At 34.6% G+C, this 25,405-nt stretch overlaps 2 protein-coding genes and 1 long non-coding RNA gene across 34 annotated transcripts in view; 2 read left to right on the forward strand and 1 right to left on the reverse strand.

Moving 5' to 3' along the window:
- The window catches only part of LOC141380486 (uncharacterized), a 93,447-nt gene extending 90,699 nt beyond the window's left edge, over positions 1-2,748 (reverse strand). For all 12 annotated transcript variants that reach the window (XR_015523443.1, XR_015523445.1, XR_015523442.1 and 9 more), the window contains exons 1-2: positions 2,325-2,748; positions 412-592 (exon numbers count right to left, since the gene is read on the reverse strand). This is a non-coding gene — a long non-coding RNA (uncharacterized LOC141380486). The remainder of the gene's footprint in view (positions 1-411; positions 593-2,324) is intronic.
- The window catches only part of pax7b (paired box 7b), a 105,084-nt gene extending 101,675 nt beyond the window's left edge, over positions 1-3,409 (forward strand). For 5 of the 6 annotated variants that reach the window (XM_087306020.1, XM_087306021.1, XM_087306022.1 and 2 more), the window contains one exon: positions 398-3,409. In XM_087306020.1, coding sequence (XP_087162146.1) covers positions 398-513 — 116 coding nt within the window. In that variant the 3' untranslated portion in view covers positions 514-3,409. 6 annotated transcript variants of the gene reach the window in all.
- kcnab2b (potassium voltage-gated channel subfamily A regulatory beta subunit 2b) overlaps positions 2,105-25,405 on the forward strand; it is a 176,255-nt gene continuing 152,954 nt past the window's right edge. For 8 of the 16 annotated variants that reach the window (XR_015522892.1, XR_015522896.1, XR_015522897.1 and 5 more), the window contains exon 1: positions 2,119-2,391. The gene's annotated coding sequence lies outside the window, so the exon portion shown is untranslated. Of the gene's footprint in view, positions 2,392-10,840; positions 10,950-25,405 lie in introns of all 16 variants that reach the window. The other 8 variants (XR_015522895.1, XM_087305922.1, XM_087305930.1 and 5 more) reach the window with 2 other exon arrangements.

A 25,405-nucleotide genomic window follows, 5' to 3' on the forward strand; every position in this document is an offset into this window, starting at 1 on the left:
GCAGTTTCTGAAATACTCAAATCAGACCGTCTGGCACCAACAACCATGCCATGTTTAAAGTCACTTAAATCACCTTTCCTCCCCATTCTGATGTTCAGTTTGAACTGCAGTAGTTTGTCTTGACTATGTGTACATGCCTAAATGCATCGAGTTGCTGCCATGTGATTGGCTGATTAGAAATTTGATCCAATGAGCAGTTGGACAGGTGTACCTAATAAAGTGGCCTGTGTGTGTATAAATAGTATAAATACCAATAGTTTATCAATACTAAAATGTCAGGTGGTGTAGCCCTGAAGTTAAAGTTTGAATTCTATAGGAAGCATTTCAAAATAACTTCTTTTGTGTTTAACAGAAGAAACTCAATAAACTAATGAGTTGTTTTTATCTGTCTGTGCAGCTGCGGTGGATTACCTGGCAAAGAATGTGAGCTTGTCCACGCAGAGAAGGATGAAGCTGGGAGAGCACTCGGCTGTGCTCGGACTTCTACAGGTGGAGACGGGACAGGCGTATTGATGGATCTCGAACTGAACATCCACCCGTGCGTTTCACCAGCATCCCTCCATTCTTTCTGCAGTGCCCACATGTGGCCCATCTGATGAAGAGTGAACAAGACCAAAAGAAGCTAGAAAAATCACGGGCAGTCTTAGACTTTCTACCTATAGCAGCGTGAATACAAAAGCCATTCCACATTAAAAACAGACACTATTGTGCTGCATCTCCTTTCTCATCCCGATCCTCTCTCTTTCACAACAAAGAGCCCCTTTCAGGGCTTCATATAGAAGCTGAGGGAAAACGAGCATCAATTGTCTGAGCTCAAATCACTAAAGCCCTGCCCGTCGGCATACAATGTTTAGCACACATCGACTATATCCGATTGCCCATTCCAAATGGAAAATGTTGTTTATAGGACTGAAAATGATGGTATTATAATTATATTTGTTATTATAAATGTGGTTGTTCCTAATGCTGTTGCATTTACTACTATTGTAATTACTCTTTGTTTACATGTTTCATTTTTTTCTCCTCATGCTTAGTTCCTGTTTCTATTTTAACCACAAGGCCTTGCTTTTTAACATTACATTTCTGATGGATCAACATGGAGAGATGCTGACAGATTTGACAAACTATGATTCTCATTTAAATCTTTAAACTTGACATTCCACAAAAACCTTGTTTTGGGCCGAAAATACAGCCTGGGACCAGTTTTATATGAGTGGACAGTGTTTCAGGGTGAATTAACAGTGTTATTTATGACTATTTTATCTTATCCGCATACTTTGTTCTGAAATATGACCAAATGACTTTATTTTTATTCTTGTTTTTTTTTTTTTGCAATGAACACAGACTTATTCTTTTATGTGGTCACTCATGAGCCCTTGGCATTTTCTGGCTTGCTATAAATTGTCCCACTAGTATCTCTGCTATTCATGGAAAGTATACATATAGTTCACAAATCATCTGAGAACTTAAAAGGAAGGCAGATTTGTGGATTTTGTGTCAAAGGTTCAGTATTTACCAAATTGGTAGCACTTTTTATACTTGATGAGCTTAATTTGTCTCAGTGGTCACTGTAAAATAACAAACTGAAATACAACAGTATGATGAATCATCCTTTACCAGTTTGAAAAGAGAAATGGACTTGTTGATCTTAGGTCACTTCACATGATTACAGTACAAGCATGTGATGATGGTCTCTAAACAACTGGGATTATTAAAAATATATACTGAGAAGGACAGGCATCCTAAGCTTATTGGAAATATGTGACTCTGCCTACATTTCTGCAAAACTGCACAAACTCATCACTTCCCTACTGCGTCTTAAATTATGGGTTCCATTTCTGGTTCGGAACTTCCATTTTCTTATGAAAATAAACCATGGTTTTATTATTAGTGTTTTTAATGATTACCATTTGTATAACCAAAATTACATTTTTAAAAAATGGTTAAACTATGGTTAATTTGTGGTTCACAGCCCTACAAAAACATCCATCATGAACAATAATGTTAGGATTGATATTTTAACATCATATTAGTATGAAAATGATGTCTGTGGCAAGAGCTCTGAGTTTTTCTGCTGAAAGTAAACTGCTGATTCTGATTAGTTTCCTTTTAAAATTCATTGGCTGAACTGCTATGACGAGAATAATAACACGTTTGACAAAAAAAACAATAATAAATAAAATTGTTTACATTTTAGCTGAAGTACGTCACACCAATAATTCGTGCAGGCGGCTTATGTGGCGTAGTAGGAAAAAGGCATAGAAAAAGATCGATGTTGATACTGCTTTTTTCACATCATGGCAAAATTTCTCGATAAATCTCACCTTTTATGGCGTCGGCCTTGATGGATACGAGACCCGCAAAACAGCCGGGAAGCTCAGTAAAAACGAGGTAAGACAGCCTTTTATGTCACATTTGCTAACATTAACGGTCATTGTCAAGTTTATTACAGGTGATAAGTTAACTTTATACGCGACAAAATGACATTTAAGCTCTATTAATCGGACATTTCATTTTCTGACCTGCAGTGATGAACCAAACATCCCCACTGTCACGTTCAAAATGTCGCGGAGAAAATTAAACGTTCCGCACCACACAAACTGAAAATTCAGCTTTGAAATGCTAACGTTACATGTGGTAAACGTGCTAAAAGCAACGCGGTATCTTTTATCCACTGTAAGTTTTTATGACACCTGTTTAAAAATAGAACAATTATATTGCTCTTGTTGCATGTTATCTGAAAAGTGCAGTGAAGCGTAGGCTACGTGGAGTTTGTAGGCAAAGTCACGTGGATTCCGCGTTTACATTTAATGTAAGTTATTTCTATAACCTATTTCAGCAGTCTCATTATTTCACATTTTCAGCAGTTTTTTTTACCCCAAGAGACAATTTCTGTGGCCAAGATAAACTGAAACCAAACTGTGCTCCATTGTCACTAACGTTAGACGTGCCCTAAAATGCCATTAGGCTAATTTACAGGACAATACCTGAAACAAACACTTGACCATGTGCCAACATTTCCATTTAACACTTAAATATTTTGTAGTAAATAAAAAAGACAAAAAAAGAAATGTGAAAAAAATTGTTTAGTGTGTAGCACTCATTTCTACTGCAAGCATTAATCTATTTGGGATATTGAAAGCACTGTCTGTCTGGGCAATACACCTTTCCCAAATATCTTTTTGACCTCAAGTTGCTCTTTTTCCTTTTTGCGCATATGTACTTTCCTTTGATATATTTCAGTTTTTAGCATGTGTGTATATTATCATGGCATAATTTATTCAGCTGTATGAAATACTAGCTTAGTGGGAACTTGTATTGGCATTTACTACCTTCAGCCTGTTGGTGTCTTTACTGTAGCACTGGCATATCTGTTATGGATTAAAGCTCTCAAAAAGTGGACAAAGAATCACAGATCGTTTCTTTCTTTCTTTACATCCACTAGGATCATGCAACCCAGAAGCACTTTCAGTAACTTAATAGCCTATATTGTAATAATAAGCATGCATGATTTAGCGCTCCGAAATAATTGTCTGATATTTAAACATAGAGAATGCATTTTAGGAATATTCGTATTGTTCCTTTTGCAGTGGTGTATAGTACATCACAGCACCAAATGCACCTTATCAAACTTTTCTAAATCCTGAATCAATATCAAGTTACTTTTGTACCCTGGAGGGAAATGACGTTATGTAGTTCAAAACCACGATTAGACAGGTAATGTTATGTTTTTAAACCATTTTGGTCTTGTGTTCTTATTTATGAATGGGTTTATATGCACGGAAGTGTTTTTTTAGCCACTGAAAATGTCCAGCGAAAGATTGACTATTTTCTAGTTCATGGAGTACCTTTTACAGCATCGATAAAATAGTCAGTTAAATAGACATAAGAGCAATTTCATGCAAATGTCAACCTTGACATGAAAATAATACAAAAACCATTTCTAGTTTTTTTGTGTCAGCAATTATTTTACAGTACTTAAGAAATACTCAAAAATGCATCTGTCAATGTTTTCAAACTATTTGATTTACTAAAGTCACACAAGTGGCAATTTCACATCTGTTACATCCGTTACGGAGAGATGGCACATCCACAACACTTTTTCCTCGTGAATGTGAAATTATTAAAATAAAATCAATAATTTTTGTTTCATAGAGAGACAACTTGTATCCTTTTGGTTAGCATTGGTTCTTTTGGGTTGTGCAGTTTAATTCACAGAATTTTCTACAAAGTATGTTGTGTATTGTGAAACCACAGACTTTTTTGTCACATCCATAAGGCATGTTTATTTTCCATGTTTAAACTACAAAACATATTTACAGATTGATATTTTTCTGGTCCTTAACTCTGTGGTCAGTTGTTCTGGAAAATATAAACAAAAGTTTCAATATAATGTTAACATATGCTTCTATGCAAATTTATGTTTTGAGTTTTTACTCCAAATGTCACATCCATAACGTTGGAATTGCTCATAAGCACTCATTTAGTAACATTCATTTGGCATTCAATTGTAAAAGAGGAGGAAAACCAACAATCAGGATAAGCGAGAACAATTTAAAATTCAAAGTCACTCATTGTCTTGCCAATGTAAGTGTGACATAAACGGTAAAAGGATATTTCTGTTTTTAGCATGTTTTTCTCTAATCTGATTTTTTTTAGTTGAATAACAAAATATAAGTAAATAGTGCTGTTCTGCCTAACTAGCTTTACTAAGGTGAAGTTTGATTTATATCGGCACATTTGTTCATTTTTGAACAGTGACAACTTGTGACATGCTCCCACTCTAACCTGACTTTAAATTGGGTCTGAAATAGCATGTAGGAATGACTTCAAAACAACATTAGCACTATTTCACTGACTAAACAATGTTGTATTTTATAGTCATTGGCTGAGTATATGATTTCACTATTTCAAATTTGCAAACAATACTTTTCTACTTATAGAGAAAGTCAGAATATTAAACCAGCTTTATCCTAATGCCAGTTTTGGGGAAATATAATTCCTGCACCTGCTGGCCTGTCAACAATTATGCCATGGTGTTATTTTAATGACAAAGTGTGCGTGTGTCCATAGAGTTTTCTAACTAGTGAATGATAAGATCTAGTTTTATATAAGGTTGTCCATCGTTACCACATCGTCATTTATTCTGTGCGCGTTCATGACTTAAGGAGACGTGGCTTTGGATGGCAGGGGAAGGACGTAAGTTATTATGCTAATGTTAGCATTTTGGCAGATCACCTACTCCAACTTTAATTTGACTTTGAGATATTCAGTGACAACGCTTAGATTATTTTGGGCTTATTATTCGTATAATAATATATCGCTTTGCAATAAGGCCCTGATTTGTTTGCAGTAGTTAATTAAACTAATCTTATGATGACAATTGCTGTTTTAATTAATAGAGCTAATTAATTAATGGAGATGAAACGAACTTTTAATAACTAATGTAAAAAATCTGCTATTTAACATCGTTAAAACGTTACCTAGGCCCACACGGAATCTGTGAGCGCAGAAATCTGCAGATTTCAACAGATTTCCAGCTCATCATTGAGTCTATTTATTTAGTTGTATGTAAATGTGTGTAAATTTATATTTATTCAGTTTTTTTATGAATTTCAGTAATATTACTGATTAATATGAAAACATTCATATATTTATTTACAAAACAGTTTGTAAAGTAACAAATTCTGTCTTTTAGTAGATATGGTAGATATAATATATGAGGGACTCGCTTGGTTTACCAAATAAATGGATCTAATAGGATTTGCATTGTAAACATGAAATAAAAGTTAAAAATGTATTGTTTTTTATTTAACATTTAAAATTTTTAATTACGATACACCCAAAATCATTCTGCATGAATCCGCAGTTTTTTTTTTTTTACTATATTCTGTTCAGAAATAGCAAAAAATGTCAGCTGATTCTGTCTCGCCCTAGCATTAACTAACATCTACTAATGGGACCATATTGTGTATAAACCTTTTTCAATTTAATTTCTTGGGAACATTTCTTTACTCAAACTATTTATATACAATAAAGCAATACAAAGAAAAACATTGAAGTAGACCTAACCCCTTTTTTGACATTTTTTCAATCTTGATAACACCATAAAAAATCTTCAGCAATTATTGCAACAAGAAAATTTGATACTGTCATATGCCTAAGTCCAAAAATTTAATACATGCTCATAAATGTTAAAAGATTTTATAAAGCATTTCATGTTTTACTCTGTTACAATATATGGCCAGAATTTTTACCATCTAGTACAAATTTATGAAACGCTTTTTTAATCCGAAATGCTCGTTTTTCTGTAATACTTAAAATCTATTGGCATTTATCATATACTCTCTTTTCATTGCTTTGATGTTGCTGTCAACTCTAATCGTGATTTAATCCCCATCTTAACAATGCAGTATTTTTTATAGCCACTTTGAAGTCAAGAGCATCATGACAGTTGTGGTGATTTAAGATACTAAAAATATCAGTTTCCAGTAATTGAGTTGCGCTGGAAGTGAATAGAGTGAAGTGTTGCAGACAGTGTCACAACAGAGACTTTTCAGAGCCTTGCATTCAGAGAGGAGCCGCGGGGCCTGAGGGAATTTACTGCACTTCTTATGGGGGCACAGACTGGGCACTCAATACCAGCCTGTGTGTAATGACTTTAACAGCACGATATGGCGAAGATGCAGAAGAGTGTCACACCTCCACTCAAAACGAGCGCCACTCTGATGATGGAATTATCAGTGTTTAATTAAGAACTATACATTATAAACATGGTTTGAGTGTGGCCATCTGGGGTCATTGAATGGATTCACACAGTGAGGGAATGTTTCAGGAATGTGATTTTGCACTGAGGAATCTGCTTTATGATTCAGCTGTCCTCAATGTAATGTGATGTCATAAAATGTAATTTCTGTCATTTTTCCATTATTGCTATTGCGGAAGCAGCTGCTCAGATAAACAGTCAAACCTTTTGGATGGTTGTGGCTTATTTGTCTTTTGTCAGTTACCGTAGTTGCCAAATATTCTATTCTATTCTATTCTATTCTATTCTATTCTATTCTATTCTATTCTATTCTATTCTATTCTATTCTATCATATTCTATTCTATTTGATAATAGAAAGGATAATTGAAATGGACATAGAAAATAGGCTTGGGTGGTATCCAAAATTTGATACCATCAAACCTCCTCCCTGTTTTTACCTTGGTATACGGTATTACCATGAATAATAAAAAAAATGTTATGACGTAAGGCCCAGACAGCATCACCAAACTGTTGGCTTGTGCCTAAACCATTCAGAAACTGAATACCAAACACTAATACTGAAACTAGGGCTCCACGATTCTGGCTTGTATTTAAAATAAAGATCAAGATTTTCTCACAATTTCTGTAAATGTAAAATAAAGACTAATATGAGTAGGCTATTAATTTTTTTTAAACATATGGTAAAACAACAATGATATTATTAGGCCTATGTGTAGGTCATGTGTAGGTCTACTGTTGGTTAAACTGCAAAATTTTGTATAGACTTGGAATGGTGGACTTGAATGCCCTGGTTGTTAATTCACAGTAAAGTGATGACATCAGAAGACAATTAATAATAATTCTAAGGTTGAATTATTATGTTTCGGACGTAAGCTTGTCATTTGTCATTGACAATTTCTTTTGAAAATATAATTGGCTAAATCGTAGAAAAGCGTGTGTAGGGTCAAATCGAGATCGTAATCTTTTTTCGATTAATCGTGCAGCTCTAACTGAAACCATAACAAAATAACATGCACAACAATGTTAACAACTTTATTAGCAACAAATAGTTGTTCATAAAAAGAGCAGTTTATAAAAAGTTCAAATACAACAGTCAAACGGAATTAAATTATTATAAACATCCATAACAGTTATGTGTGCGAGCAGAGACACGCACACAAATCAATTAAAATTTTCCATGCACAAAAGGACTTTGTTTTATCTGTGTGAAAAGAGACTATTTCCTTCACGGAGTATTTTGTCACTGCATTAGTACAGGTTTTCCAATGGACACTGCCCCGTTTGTACTTTGTTGTTTTCCTGAATGCCCCCATTATCATCGGCTGCATACTGGCGGTGGACTTAGATGTTGTTAGTCCTGCGTCGGGAGACGTTGAAACTGTTGCACTAAGTGAACTGAGGTCCATCCTCACAGCAGTTAGTTGATGGTAGTTTTGTTTATGCAACCTTAGGTCCGAGGTATTTCCATCTCTCGGGGTCACCTTTTTGTTGCACATTTTGCAAATTGTCTCGTCCAATTTACCACCTCTATGAAGTCAATCTAGGGTCACATATACTTGCTAAATAAAAGAAAGTTGTACAAATGATTAAATAAATTATTAAGCAAAATCTTATTTTTGAGAAAAAAAATTGCTAACAAAAATAAAGAACTGCAAAGGGAAAATTAAGTTTTGAAAAAAAAAAATTTTAATTTGTTAACAAAAAAAAATCAAGCAGTGCAAAAAAAAAAAAGAACTTTCAAAATTTTATGGTGGTTGACAAGAAAATTATGACGTTGGTTAAATGGACGCAGGTCCGGGCCTGCCATAAACACCCAAGTTCCCTTGACTCTGCCCCCTTGTCAAATCAGAGCCACAAAGTGAAACATTCAAAAATGTGAAGTGCAGAGTGAAAACAGCATCGCAAACTCACAGTTGACTAAAAAGCAAATCATAATGAGCTTTGCAATTCACTGGTTGGGTTTTGTAAAGGCAATGCTTTAAATTTTTTTTTTTTTTTTTTTTTGCAAATATACAGTTGAAGTCAGAATTATTGACCCCCATGAATTATTAGCCCACTGTTTATTTTTTCCCCAATTTCTGTTTAATAGAGACAAGATTTTTTCAACACATTTCTAAACGTAACAGTTTTAATAACTCATTTCTATTAACTGATTCATTTTATCTTTGCCATGATGACAGTATATAATATTTGACTAGATATTTTTTAAGACACTTCTATACAGCTTAAAGTGACATTTAAAGGCTTAACTAGGTTAATTAGGTTAACTAGGCTGGCTAGAGTAATTAGACAAGTTATTGTATAATGATGGTTTGTTCTGTAGACTATCAAAAAATATATAGCTTAAAGTGGCTCATAATTTTGACATTAAAATGATTTAAAAAAAATGTAAAACTACTTTTATTCTAGCTGAAATAAAACAAAAAAGACTTTCTCCAGAAAAAAAAATATTACCAGACATACTGTGAAAATTTCCTTGCTCTGTTAAACAACATTCATCATTTGGAAATTATTAAACAAAGAAAAAGAAATTCAACTGACTTCAACTATTGACTTCAAATACATATATAGTTGAAGTCAGTTCATATTCATATTCAGTCATATTCATAATAATCAGCATACAGTTTCCTTTTTTATGTAAGTATAGGCATTTGCTGGTATAAGTTTCTGATGGTATAATAGCCTTGGATAAATATACCATGGTTTGACAGTATCACGGTATTGTGATTACTGCTCTAAAATAAGTTCTTTTTAAATTGTCTGAGTAAAAAAAAACTTTTCCCCTATTAAACACAATATATTTTATTTTAGGAAACTTGTAATATTTTGGAACAATAAACATGTCAGGCAATTCAAAACAATCATTGAATTCTGCTTTCTTCATTACTTTCAAAAACACAGATTTATTTACAGCACATTTAAAAAAAAACATTAAAAAAAACTTAAAACCTTACATATACCTTAGGAACGGTATAACAGAAAATTGTGGCGGTTTAAAAACCTTGACTTTTTCAAACCGATGTAAAACTTAAAACCGGTTATCGTCCCATGCCTATTTATATAATACATACATACACATATATAGTTCATATATGACACATAGCAGAGGAGTAACATGTCTTACCAATTTGTATGACAGTTTATACTTAAATTACTTCTATATACTGAATAAAAATAAATAAATTAAACTAGAAAGTGTCTATTGGCTTGAATATGTGATTCTGTTCCAAATATTTCTATGGGCATAAACTGATAAATCTTATAACTGAATTAAAGAACTGATTTGTTTAACTGATTTATTTGAAGAAGAAGAAAGAAGGAAATTTGCAGAATAACTTAAATATGTGATTGTTTTCCGAATATTAATATGGATATAAACTGAAAATAAGTTAAATAAATGAATGTTTAACTGAAATATTTGAAAAAATTAAATAAAATAAATAAAAATAAATTTCAAAATCACTTTAGTATGTTTGAAATATTAGTATGAACACAAACAGAAAAATCTGATTAATAAAGAACAAGCTTACCAATTTCGATTTAGTGAATGGTTTTACCAATTACAAAAAAAAAATATATATATATGTGTGTGTGTGTGTGTGTGTGTGCGTGCGTGCGTGTGTGTGTGTGTGTGCGTGTGTGTGTGTATATGTATATATGTATATGTGATTATTTTCCAAATATTATGATATTTGAACGAGTGAAAAAACCTGGTAACTTAATGATCATTTATTTGATATTAGCCTATAGACAGACAGGCAAACAACATCCTCAATTTAATTAAAAAAAACTGACTTTCCACTGGGGCAGGTATTGAAGGAATTTCTGGGATGTATTGTTTTCATGATAATGAGTGTTTTGGTCACTTAAACGTTGTTATTTTGAGGTGAGAACACGCCACGAGGTGAAGACTGATTAAAACATGCCCGAAGAATTTCTCCACGAGCCTCCCACCCCTTCCTATGGCTGTTATTATTATGTTTCAGAAACTCTGTAGTGTCAACCTCTTGCAAACGTAACAAAGAAAGCACTTACAAAGCCTAACATCTCCTTAAATCCCATAATTATTCCAGGATACATTATGTACCTGAGCCCGGGTGTCTGATCTTCACCGAAGGGATTCCACATTCCTACAATCAGCTTACACCGACAGATCGCATGATTGCCTAATAACCAGGATCGGTAAGTAGAGCGCTTAGCACAAGATTGTTACACAGAGAAGAATGTATCCAGTTGACAGACTCTATTGTTCGACATATTCTGCTTATGCTCCTCTCAAATGGATTTTTTTAGTACAGATGTCAATAGGGTAAGAGAATTTTATTTCTCCTTGCAATTCACAGGAAGTTTCCCTTTCTAAACCCAGTCTTTCATTTGCTGTCTCCAGGCACCTAATACAAGATTATAGTCCCCCATAGTAACCCTGGCATCCCTCAACCAAGCCTCCTTTTGCCCCTCCTTGCCCCCAGACTCTAATCTCCACACTCCAGCATCACTTCAAAATTAAGCTGTGAGGGAGATGGGAGTCGCTTTAACCCTGCTTGGTCTAAAAGACTCTCAATACACTGTATTGGGGAAAAACTCACACTTTTTCCCTAGCAATATGTTTCGTTTGATGCACATCGTCAGTTTTTTTTTATTGTATTCTTCTGTGCCATTTCACCTTAGTAAGGGGAAAAAGGCAGGATTTCAAAGTGAACATGTAGGTATAAAGGAGTCCAGGTATGCCCCTTTTCATAAGATGTGAAATAAATCACTGGTGTCACCAGAATGTAAGTTTCAGCTTAAAATATCCCACAAATGATAGTTTGTTAAATTTGTCCTTATTTTGGTGTGCATAAAAACATGCTGTCCCTATAAATGCCAGTGTTGGGTAAGTTACTTTTAAAAAGTAATAGATTACAAATTACTGATAACTACTGGAAAATTGTAATCTGATACATTACTAATTACTTCATGTAAAAAGTCATCAGATTACTCATTACTTTGAAGCTACTTTTAAAACAATATGCGCTCCTAATATGTGTGCGCGCAAAAGATGCAATATGTGAATTGCCCCATAAGCAGCTATGCTTCTCTTCACATTCATGCCTTTGCTCCCAATCCTGCACAAAAATTTAAGTTGGGCCACTGTGTTTTTGGGCACCTGTTTCCTTCTTGGTGATGAGTATTGTCCGGTATAAGTTGCTGGTTGAATTAAAAGCAGTTGAAAGTTCCTTTAGATTGCATTTCATAGCAATATTTTTGTTTTTACGCTCAATTAAATGAAAGTAATATCTATATTTCCACTTGAAAAAGCAACCACTCTCGACAGCAACCATTTCAGCTTGCGTTCTCCTGGAATTTAAAATCGCATGCTTATTAACTGACGTTGCAGCAGAAAACGAAATTTAAAAGAAACATTTTTCTTCCAAAAACTATATTTGTAACATAAGTAACACAATTACATTGACTTTAGTAACTGCAATCAAATGACACAAATTTAAAATTTAACTCCTTACATTACTGCATTCCTCAAAAATGTAATTAGATTACAGTAACGTGTTAAGGCTCCTACACACCGGGACGCATTACGTTTTACCTTATTCAAACCCAAGCGATTTTCACTGGCGTCAAGCAGAAGAGTATGAAAAATCATTCTTTGACGTTAGATGGCGCTACACAACTTTAAGCTTCTGACACCCTCTTATAACACAGAAGAAGAGGAGGAGAGGAAGTTCACAAGCTTGTTGTTAAGGTTACTGGTGACTCAAACAAGCATGGATGGTTCAAACAGCAGCTCCAGCTCTAGCGATAAGGAAATGATGAAACGTTCATATCGCCTCTGGGCATCTTCTTCAATGTGCGCTCGCATTGCCAGTTTTGTGCTTGAGCACCTTGAAGTGCTGTTTACTGTAACTTCAGCAGCTCCGTGCACATGAACAAAAGTGCCGATATGATTGGTGGAGAAGGTTTTGACGCGGTGCGCGATCACATAGATGCCCTATATTTAGTCATGAGGCGTTAAACGTCGATGGAAAACGCGAGCAAAAAACGTCTCGGTGTGCATGGGCCTTTACTACGGAACAGGTTACAATGCAAATGAGCTGCTACTTTTCAGAAGAGTGCGGAGCCTATACATGCAATTCTGACACTCCAGAAACAACAAAACAAGTAAATATCACAGACACAATTTATGAAATTACCATGAAACAGTTTTTGTGGAGTACATTTATACATTTATATTCACTTCTTAATCTGCAATTGCCTCTCTGGCTATACCCATAGACTGTAAAATATATGGACGTAGTATCCGTGACGTCACCCATAGGTTTCTAAAGAGCGCAAAAGAAGCCACAAGTAGGCGCAGCCAACCGTCACCATTTTGTTTGCGCGTCATTACACCCACGGCAGGATACCAAACAAGGGCAAAGAGGCGGAGAGTGAGCGGAGCTACAGACACCTGCTGGCATTTAGCTTGGACCTGGTTTAGAAACACTTTACTTTGGGAGAAATGCTTAATACTTTATCACCTGTGACTCGTTTGTATTCTGACCACTTGTGCTTGGTTGTATACTATATCAAGAAAGTGTTTAGACTTTTAAAAACACAGCTGTAATACATTGAGCCACTAAACATTGTTCTTATGACGTTTTTCAACAGGAGGAAAACACGAATTACTTCCAAACACTTCAGATATAGTCTGTATTAGTTAATGTAAGACTATTGATGAAATCCAGCATAACACTGTATGACAACGCTTCAGATGACTGTTCTAAAGCCTACAGCTAATCAATCCGTCAGATTCTGGAGTGCATTACAGCTCTAAATATAAATATAAACGATAAATGATCTTAAATAAAACAAATACATGTATATAGATGGTATATAAGTATATAACTTTACTCACATGGGTAACAGAGGCCACGTGAATGGTTTGTGAGCACAATTAAGTTCACTCAGCATGCCATGCCATCTAATAATTGTAGAAAACAAGTCCAAAAGGCAGTTGACTGTATAAAGCCACATAAAACAACACAGAAATAAGATAAATATGCCGAGTTCAGTGGCTAATCTGCCGGATTCAGCTGAGGTGATGTGACGGCGACCAACGAGACCTAGCTGTCACTCAAGTGGCCACTCCCTTAATTATGCAAACGTAATATAACTTAATATAAAGGAAACGGATGAGTTATAAAAAAATTCACCCCCCTCACAGTTGTCATGAAGGGTAATATTAGCTGTATTAACCAAAATCTTTTTATGTACCAGGCTGTAAACACCTTTTTTCTGCTGTAAAGTTGGCCATTCTAACAGTGGGCTCAATTGAAATTTGCTCTGTTTTGGAGCCAGGAGCGGCCAGGACTAGCGGAATTTCGGATGAATTGCAGTTTTAGTTACTTCCATATTGGCTTCCTGAGGGAGAGCGGGAGGTTGCCGCTTGGTTGTACTAATCGATCAGACCAAAAAATAACAAAAAAAACAACAACAACAACAACAACAATTGAAGTATTTAAGGGTACTAAAGACAAAAGTGATAACAAATCAAGCAGAATACAGCCTACACTGTAAATAAAATACTGTAATTTAAACTATTTCAGCTATATTTTTATATATACAGTAGTGAGATCCTCTTCCAATGTCATTAGGGAAACAAAATATGAAGGGCAATCTATTTTTCCATACTTGCAGAGAAAGTCTTACCAAAATAAAGTTATTGGATTGGCACTGTAAATAAGGACTCAGCAATTAAACAAAAAAGGTGTGATTTTTATGAAATTTCCCCTTAAGACCCAAGTCACAGAGTCTGTACATGCTGTTCCCAAAATCTACAGTCAGCTTGCAGACTAATTAATAGTAATAATCCAGAAATGGTGGCACTGAGTAAGAATAATGAGCGGGTGCTGCTGTATTCTGAAGGGACATCCATATATAGACTCTCTTTCTGAAAGCAGTCAGTTCTTAACATGCGTGACGCCTGGGTATAGACTCTAATACACAAAGACAATTTTTCTAGATAATAGCCTATCACGCAGGATACAATTTAAATTAAAAAAATGCAATTTTCACCTTGAAATGAACAAATGATTACAATTTCTATACAAATTAAGGCATCCAGGCAGTGCCTCAGTGCACAACTCAGGCCATGAAACCTGACATAATTACCATGAAATACATTCTCAAATATTTGTATTTTGTCCATCGCTTTAAAACACGACAGCCTGCCTTCTTCTGATCTCACCTTCTAGGGCAAACACAGGGGAAAAAAAGGAGTGGAAATCAAGATGAAAAGCCCTTCAACAGGGAAGATAAAAATGTGTAAAAAAATGGGATGGGGGTAAAAAAAAAATAAAACAAACAGTAAATTGCTGCCGTTCAGCCTGACAGCCCCTGGAGTTATCTCTAAAAGCCAAATTATAGAGTCTTATCATGGGAATCATATCTAATGGTTATCTATACTCAGATGTTTCTCTCTCCCCCCTTCTCTGAACCCCCCTGTTCTTTGCCAGAGATTGCATTTATTTATGATTAGGAATATCTTTAGAAGAAAAGATGTTAACTTGCGCATTTGGTTTGAAAAGTTATGGTGAATTGCAAGTGGGGACAAAAGAACGAGGCATGTAATTCAGAGGTGAGCACAGCCTCTGAGGAAGATGAGAGAGATGCATGCCAATGACCAGGTGGCATCTATATGCAAATACAGGCTCAGGAAAATATACTTTTAGATGATCATGTGTAGAATCCTGAGGTTCTTATATTATGTTTATCAAAAATATGTATATAGTGTTCATAAACATTATATTATATTATATTATATTATATTATATTATATTATATTATATTATATTATATTATATTATATTATATTATATTATATTTTATTATATTTTATTATATTATATTAGGTCCCATTTTATATTAAGTGTCCTTAACTACTATGTACTTACATCAAAAAATAAATACAATGTACTTACTGTGTTTATAATGCATTTGAGAACACATGTGGTGCTTTTGAGTTGGGATAGAGGTTGGGTTATGGACAGGTTTGGTGGCATGGGTAGGTTTAAGGGGGGGTTAAGGTGTAAGGGATGGTCAACAGTGTATTTACAAATGTAACTACAAAAGTTATTTACGGATGTAATTACAAACATGTATTAAATCAAGCATAAGTACACAGTAAATACATGTATTTACAAAATAAGTACATTGTAACAAACTATTAATTCCTTTGTAAGTATTAGTTAAGGCCACTTAATACAAAGTGGGATAGATAGATAGACAGACAGACAGACAGACAGACAGACAGACAGACAGACAGACAGACAGACAGACAGACAGACAGACAGACAGACAGACAGATAGATAGATAGATAGATAGATAGATAGATAGATAGATAGATAGATAGATAGATATCACAATCTAACAATATCACAATCAAGTATAGAATTTTGAGATTCTGTAGGCTATTATATTATTTGAATATTTATATAATGTAGAGTACTGCATTGCAATGTAATATAGCCTAATATAATTCAATACATATGTAGTTCGATAAGCTCACACATAACAGTGACCACCCTGAACCACACAAATCGACACTGACGCTGTTTTCTAAGATAGCATTTCCTCTCCAAGCAAATTGAAACATATATTACAACACCACTTCACATTCAGCATCTGGCCTTGCTGACCTTTTCCCTGATAGCACTGCGTCTCTCACAACTCACAATATTGCCCAAGCAGACCAGCAGCCGTTCTCTGGTATGGAGGCTCTTATGATTTCTCTCTCTCTCTCCCTCAAATGTGAAAGTGTGCTTCATTCAGGCTCTTAACAATGCTAGCAGAGAACTTGTAAAGGCTTTTCCCTTTCCTTCTTCCTCCTCTATCTGTGTGCCTGAGAGGCGCACATCAGATTTCAACACTTGACCTCATAATGCTGAGGGTCAGCGCCACACCAGCAGCAATTTCACACACAAGATGAAAGGGAAATTAACATTGAAGTTGTCTGAGGCGGCAGCTCTGGGCTCTGGTAACCCCGGCACACTGTGAGCCACAAAGAGGCCGAGAGAAGGCCGAGGCTGCTGGAGGCTGGAGGAATGCAGACAGACGTCCTGCCGCTGGAGGCTTAAGCCCACGACCACCTCCACTCCTCCAGCAGAAGAAGGCCAAACAGACCACAGCGCCGCCGCACATCACAAAACAAGCCATTAGAAACAGGGCTCGGTGACCTTCACTTTCAGCCCAACACTGTTTTTGATGCTTTCCTGTGGGGATTCAATTTTATTTTAGCTGCTTTTGATGCCTGGATGGTGTAAAGAAAAGTGGATAATGTATTTTTTTTATAAATGTATGTTGTTCTTTAAAAATCCTTTTATGTTTGATGAAACCATCCAACCAACCATCATAATATGAAGAATGTGTACTTGTTTGATGATTTAAAACTTAATTACTTAATTTTTTAATAAAAATTTTCATCAGTTGATTATAATATTTAAATGACAAAACATACTTGTAAAAAACAGCAGTGGACAAATTATGTCTGGAAATACTTTAATGCTATTAATAACCCTAGAAGTTTAAGAAAGTATCAAAATATGGAGAACACTGAAATTTTGCAGTTAGTCCTCATATTTTGATGTAAATTAAATGCTAAATTGGTTATACTATTAAAATGAACATAATACAGAGAGAGCTTATTGCACCCTAAAACATGACAGACCCTATTTTGGGTATGGGTATTTAGGCTAATAAAATACAAAAGACTAGGGAATCAGGATGTTAAAATTTTATAAATGAAAAACTAATAATATGAAGAACATGTTCTTGTTTGGATTACAACTTAATTTTTATATAAAAACGTTCATTATTTGATTATGATATTTTAATGATAAAAAACATAACTGTAAAAAATCCTACAGCAGTGGACAAAAATTATGTCTGGAAATATTTTATTGATTTTAATAACCCTAAAAGTTTAAGAAATCAAAATATATGAAAATGAACATAGTACCCAGAGAGCTTATTGCGCCCTAAAACGTGACAGACCCGGCAATTTAGGTTATGGATATTTAGTCTAAAATGATGTTAAAATTTTATAAATGAAAAACTCACTTTTCAGAGATCAAGTTTTTGAGTCTCCTTTAAAACATTTTTCGTTGTGCTCTGTTGTTTAAGCAAGCATTGTGAGAAAATGAAGCGCGTTTTCATAAAGTGTTTGCGCTGTGAGAAAATGCAGCGCATTTTATAAATTAGTTTGCATTTTGGGAAAAAGCAGCACTTTTTTATGTTTATGCATTGTGAGGATTTGCAGCACGTGTGCTGTCAATCTAATATTTTTTTTTTTCTTAATTTGCTGGCGTTTTCTGTAATTGCATATGCTTTCTTAAAGTGCAGCATGTTAAGCTATCTCTGCCATCGTAACAAAAAAACATTTTAAACATTTTTTTTCAAGTAAAAACAACAAAACAAAAACAAAAACAATACTGTATGCACGCAAACAAGGCAAAGTAAAATAGCACAAAAAAAAGCTAAAAAAGCATATAAAGACAAAGTATACACTGACTGCTAAATAATCAGCTATTAATATTTTATTGAATGTCTCTTTTCTTAATTACATAGCTTCCTTTCTCCTGCAATCCTTGCAATATCACAAATTAAAGTCAAAGCACAAAGGTTTTCACTATCCAATAAATATGCATAAAAAGTAGCATAAATATGTTTAAAAAATAAGCAGAGATAACCGTGTTCCTCAGTTGTTGACAGTAATATTGCTGTTGATAATTAGGGCGTGACTGTGACTTGTTTACAAACAAAATCTACTTTAAAGGGCGACCTGTTTAAGCTTTCTGTATGAAATGCATCATTTTGGACATTTGTTTATTACCCGCTACAGCATTACGTTAATATAATGCAAATTTTTGACTATGAATCTTGTCACTGCATGCTGTATGTATTATATTGTAAGTTTATATGTCAACACAAATGTAAACAATTTTAGTTTTACTATATGCTAAATCGTCACTTGTTTGCACACTGGATTATCATTCATTATTAGTAATAGTTTATAGTCAATAATCAATTAATTCATCAGTCAATCTTTGTTTTATATTTAATTACGTAAAATAGCACAAATAAAATTAAATAGGAGTATATGTAATATGTTTCTGCAGTATTCTAATAAAACCATCTATACTTTTAGTCAAGTTCTTGATTTATACTTCCCTTTTGAGCACTAATGAATTCTTAAAATACCAGGAAAAGTATACTGGAAGCTTACCCAGCATTTGTACCATAACTAATTAACATGAACAACCCAGACAATTTATAATTTTGAACTGTAAAAATGCCTTCTTAAACTGAAGCAGTAAACATTTAATCATGTGTATACTACAATTAATGAAACAAACAAGAAGGAAAATTAATTTTATTTGCACATTTTAATGAGAATATTATTTTTCAAATATTCTGAGGACAAAAAAAAAACAACAACATCAAGAATGTCACATAAAAACAATTATTTCTTTTCTCTTTTCTATTCATATTATGCATGCAAATCTTTTTGGATTCTTGCACTGGAAGATGGATCAACTAAAAAGTTGATTACATTGTTAAAGTGTTACTAATCACATGTGCCTGCCACTGAGCACCTCTGAAAATGCAATGTGACACTGAGATGGGAAATCTATTCTTTTTTGTCAGTGTCTCTCTGCCTGTGTTAGCAGAGCTCAATGGTAATTTCCCTCACCTTAACCAACCCTCCCCCAAAAACAATTTACAGTTCTGTTGCCATTATGTCCTACCAAGACCAGTGCAGATTCAGTCACGACCTTCATATTATGGGGAAATTGGACTTTGCAAACTTGACACAAGAGGGGGGGGGTGGGGGGGGGGGCTGTCAAATTGCTTTTTTTTTTTTTTTTTTTGCTCGAAAAACCCAGCATTAGTTCTTCAAAAATCTTTTTCCTATAGGTGGAACTACAGTAATGCCGCAATCCACTCACAAAACCTGCATGCATGCTCAATCAAATCCTCCAAAGGCTCTTATGCTATCATCTGTATTTAAATAAATAAATATAATTTGCATTTCTAATCGGTTTTGTGCTCTTGTTGTGTCTGTATTAATCTGTGCATTCACAAAATTTGGACACAAAATGACGAATTAATGTCAGTTTCAAAGGTTTCACAATTACCTTTTTTTTCTTTTGATATTGTTTAAAATGTAAAACTCGAATACAGGAGCTTAAATATAGAGTAGAATACTTTAAATGATTTATTGAAATCATTTTAAAGCAAGGGCATCACGGTGGCGCAGTGGGTAGCAAGATCGCCTCACAGCAAGAAGGTCTCTGATTCAAACCTTGGCTGCGTCAGTTGGCATTTCTGTGTGGAGTTTTCATGTTCTCCCCTTGTTAGTGTGGGTTTCCTCCAGGTGCTCCGGTTTCCCCCACATTCCAAATACGTGGTGAATTGGGTAGGCTAAATTGTCTGTAGTGTTTGTGTGTGAATGAGAGTGTATGGATGTTTCTTAGTGATGGGTTGTGGAAGGGCATCCGCTGCGTAAAACATATGCTGGATAAGTTGCCGGTACATTCAGCCGTGGCGACCCCAGATTAATAAAGAGATTAAGCCAAAAAGAAAATAAATGAATGAATTTTGAAGCAAGATATTTACATTATTACATTTACTTTAAATACCCTCTAATAATGTGCAATTGTTTTGCTTTTTGGATTTGAATTTGATTCTTATAACTTATTTGGTAAGACTTAAGCAAGATGGTTGTATTAGTTAATGTTAGTTGATGAACAATTTATTTATTACAGTAGTTATTCATCTTTGTTATTGTTAGTTAACAGGCATGTATTTGTATTTTAATAATAGATGTAATAAACTGAGTAATAAATGCTGTAAAATTATTATTCATTTTTAGTAAATAAATAGACTTATATTAACTAATGGGACCTTATTGTAAAGTAAATAAATAGACTTATATTAACTAATGGGACCTTATTGTAAAGTGTGATCACTTATTTGTAACCTTATTATTATTATTATTATTATTATTATTATTATATAATGTTATGTAATTTTAATGAATAGATAAAATATTGCTAATTAATAATGATTGACAAGGATAAACAGCTGAGCAGTTAACATATATTTTTATATAATAAAGTGTTTATTAGTGCTGTGCGATCAATCGAAATTAAATCGCCCTCGTGATTTAAAACATTGCTATTAGCTTAATCACAAGAGGCTGCGATATGTATAATTTATTTTCAAATACATGACTGCTGTCTGTGTGACTGACTTACTAGCCAATTGAGTAAGCACACTTTCGTTCTGCCCAATCAGAACTTTTCAATCTACCTTTTATCAGCCATGTTAGTTTGCTGAGTGTTCTGTATTTTTTTATTATTATTTCTTTTGATAATAAGCTACATTATCTCATAAATTTTAGTTGAACTTGTTTACAGGTAAGGTTATTTTATTTGAGTCTACTGCTTGCTCTAGAGAAACATTAGTGTTTAATTTCTGATTATTTAAAAACAAATTTGAATAAATGTTTAAGTAATTTAATATCTTTTCAGTTCCTTTTTTAAACTAACACTTACTTAGCAGTAAGAAGCTACAATGCAGATTATTGAGCTGAAGCTTGAATACAAAATTAAATTGCAAATTAAATCTAAATCGCAATATCTGTCAAAAAAAATTACAATATTATTTCTAAAATTATATAATAGATATTTTCCCCTAATCACACAGCCCTAGTGTTTATGTATTATTTTTATTAATATTATTATTGTTATTTTTATAGGTGTTATTATTATAATATAATATAATATAATATAATATAATATAATATAATATAATATAATATAATATAATATTATTTAATATAATGACATTTAAAATATGAACATTTAGTATGTAAATCTTGATTCATCTAAATTACATTTTTACAATTTAATTTAGATTTTTACCAATAATATTTAAAATAAAACTAGCCTACGTTTGAGGTTTTTTTTCTAAATTATTATTTTTCTCTCAGTGTGTCTTACAGTATTTGCAATATGAATAAATCTAAAAGTGGCTGTAATTAATTTCCTAAATTGAAGCACTTCACCATTTTAAATCAGTTTTATTTCTTCTGCCACAAAAATGGACAAAAACACTATAGGAAACAAATGATGTCGGACATACGCATCTTGAAAAGTGTGAAATGAATGTTACGATTATCGTCTGAGAATCATGTTTTCATAACAGGATCCATTTACATTCTGAATCCCGTGACGCATATTGAAGCGGACGTTTGTGTTGTTTACAAACACATTGGTTGTGATATGCTTATAACATTGACCCAGCTGGGGCTCAAGAACTGTGTCAGTCGTCCCAGAATGTTTCAGTGTTTGCTTTTGTTTCGGCCCCTTCCGCACACTATAGCATTGTGTATCCTCCAGCATGTTGATTGTCGCTTCTCCAGCTTTCTAATTTAATCAGTAGTCCCATCGGGCTCCAGAAATGAATCGAGCATTTGTTTATCCGACATGTCTGTGCATTTGACTGATGTTCTGCCTTGTTTGTGTTATCCCAGAGCTGTGCCCACTTTGTTATTAATTGAGCTCTTTTTGGCCGTCGTTTTGCTCCTTCTAATTCCCTTTAAGGAAACAGGCTTCTTTTCAGATCTGAGGCACTGCGGGTCATTAATTATGACGGTAAAAAAAGGTGTTGTGCTGTGCCAGTAAAGCCTCTGCCAGTGCTAGGAATCTTTCTCTGTTGTCTTGTTTTTGCTTTTCATTCAGGCTGGAGGGACAGTATTGTTTATGTAACGCCAACAGGCTTCTTGGACACCAAGGCCAATGTCTTCAATAAGTGCAAGTGTGTTTTTCTTTTGTCGGAGGACAAGTTTGAATGAAAGAAAGAATAATTGCGATGAGGGGTCCCATACGCCGTGTAAAGCCTGCGGTCTTGAGAGATGATGAGTCTTAAGTATGGTTTTATTCTTTCCACGTTTCTTGCTGAGACACATTGTTGGGATGTTCTCACATGCTTTGACTGTGTAAATATTAGAAGAAGAATGGAGGCTTACATGTAATCTTAAGAATGTAAATTCTTATGAAGATGAATACTACTGAAGGCTGTCTTGTTTAGATTTTAAAGACATAATCTTCATTTTATTTGTAGATGCAGTTATGGACGATACTATTTATTGTTTTTATTCCTAGATCTATACAGTGTTGCCTATGTGGGACTTGGGAATGTTGCGATTGGCCCATAAATGTCAAGTACTTCAGAAAGTTCTCTTCTTATAAGGGTCATATTCTCTTTTTTAATTCAGGTAAAAATATTGAAACCTTTACAGTGCATCCGGAAAGTATTCATAACATTTCACCTTTTCCACATTTTTTTTCCAAAATGGATTAACGTCTTTTAATTCCTTAAAATTCTAAACACAATACCCCATAATGACAATGTGAAAAAAGAGTTTTTGAAATTGTTGCAAATTTATTAACAATAAAAAACCTGAAAATAAGTATTCACATAACTATTCACAGCCTTTGCTCAATACTTTGTTGATGCACCTTTGGAAGAAATTACAGCCTCAAGTGTTTTTGAATGTGATGCCACAAGCTTGGCATACTTGTCTTTGGGAATGTTTGCCCATTCCTCTTTGCAGTACCTCTCAAGCTCTATCAGGTTATATGGGAAGCGAAGGTGTACAGCCATTTTCAGATCTCTCCAGAGATGTTCAAGAGGATTTAGGTCTGGGCTCTGGCTGTGCCACTCAAGGACATTCACCGAGTTGTTGTGAAGCCACTTCATTGATATTTTGGCGGTGTGCTTTGGGTCATTGTCCTGCTGTAAGATGAACCATCACCCCAGTCTGAGGTCACTAGTACTCTGAAGCAGGTTTTCTTTCAGGATGTCTCTACACATTGCTGCACTCATCTTTCCCTCTATCCTGACTAGTTTCTGCTGCTGAAAAACATCCCCACAGCGTGATACTGCCATCACTATGCTTCACTGTAGGGATGGTACTAGACTGGTGATGACCAGTGCCTGGTTTTCTTTAAACGTAACGCCTGGCATTTACTTCGAAGAGTTAAATTTTAGTCTCATCAGACCAGAGAATTTTGTTTCTTATGGTCTGAGAGTCCATCAGATGCCTTTTTGCAAATTCCAGGTGGGGAGTGGCTTCCGCTTTACCATACAGGCCTGATTGGTGGATTGCTGCACAGATGGTTGTCCTTCTGTAAGGTTCTCCTCTCTCTACAGAAGAACGCTGGAGCTCAGACAGAGTAAGCATCAGGTTATTGATCTCCCTAACTAAGGCCTATCTCCCCCCATCATTCAGCTTAGTTGGACGGCCAGCACTAGGAAGAGTCCTGGTGGTTCCAAACATTTTCCACTTACGAATGATGGAGGCCACTGCAACCTTCTCCAGCCTTGTGCCTCGAGACAATCCTGTCTCAGAGGTCTACAGAAAATTCCTTTGTTTTCATGCTTGGTTTGTGCTTTGACATGCACTGTCAACCCTGGGACCTTATATAGACAGGTGTATGCCTTTTCAAATCATGTCCGATCAACTGAATTTACCACAGGTGAACTCCAATTAAACTGCTGAGACATCTCAAGAATGATCAGTGGAGACAGAATGTACCTGAGCTCTATTTAGGTCTTCACGGCAAAGGCTTTAAATACTTATGTACATGTGATTTTTCAGGTTTTTATTTTTAATAAATTTGCAACAATTTCAAAATATCTTTTTTCACATTGTCATCATGGGGTATTGTGTGTAGAATGTTGAGGAAATAAATGAACTTAATCCATTTTGGAATAAGGCTGTAACATAAAAAATGTAGAAAAGTAAAACGCTATGAATACTTACCGGATACACTGTATGTTTGTTTAATCAATATTTCTGATCACCAGGTTTGATCAATTGTGACTCACAGTACATTAAAAGAGCTGTAAGAATCACACTTTATAGCAAATGTGTGAAAGCTTGTTGTCCTCTTTAATCATACCTTAAATCTAAAAAACCCTCCTCTTCTACTATATAATACCCTATATCAGGTGACAGCCATTTTGTCATTCATCACTTATGCATACAGTACAATCCACTCTGATGTTGAGTTTACATCAATTGTACACCATTTCCCAAAATCTAACCCTCAAACTCAATTCCTGGAGGACCACAGCTCTTTACAGTTTTGCTCCAACCCTATTTAAACACAGCTGATCAAACTAATCAAGGTGTTTTAGACTAGTGCCTAGTGCTGCATCCCAATTCACATACTACACCCTAAAAGTATGTACTTTTTTTGAGAAGGAAAAATATACACTATTGAGTGTGTAACAGAAGAGTATGCAAGCTTTGGGACAAACTACCTCATTAACAGATCGTTATGTTGCTTAGTTATGTCACCTGTCAATCATCTTGACACATCATCCACATTTCTTTCATAAGCAATTATCTATCTCATTTGAGAAGCAGCAGCAGGTTAATCTGCCATTCGTGAGTCTTTTATCCAGAGAACTCTCCTCAGCTCTTTTGGTAATTATGCATTCAGAAATTAATGTCCGAGCATATCGTAATATGAGTTCACATTGTTGTTGCAGTTGAACTGTCATTTAAACAACTTTACCCAAGCCTCTC

Source organism: Danio rerio, chromosome 23 (assembly GCF_052040795.2).
Source record: "Danio rerio strain M-AB ecotype USA chromosome 23, GRCz13ab, whole genome shotgun sequence".
NCBI classification, from domain to species: Eukaryota; Metazoa; Chordata; class Actinopteri; order Cypriniformes; family Danionidae; genus Danio; species Danio rerio.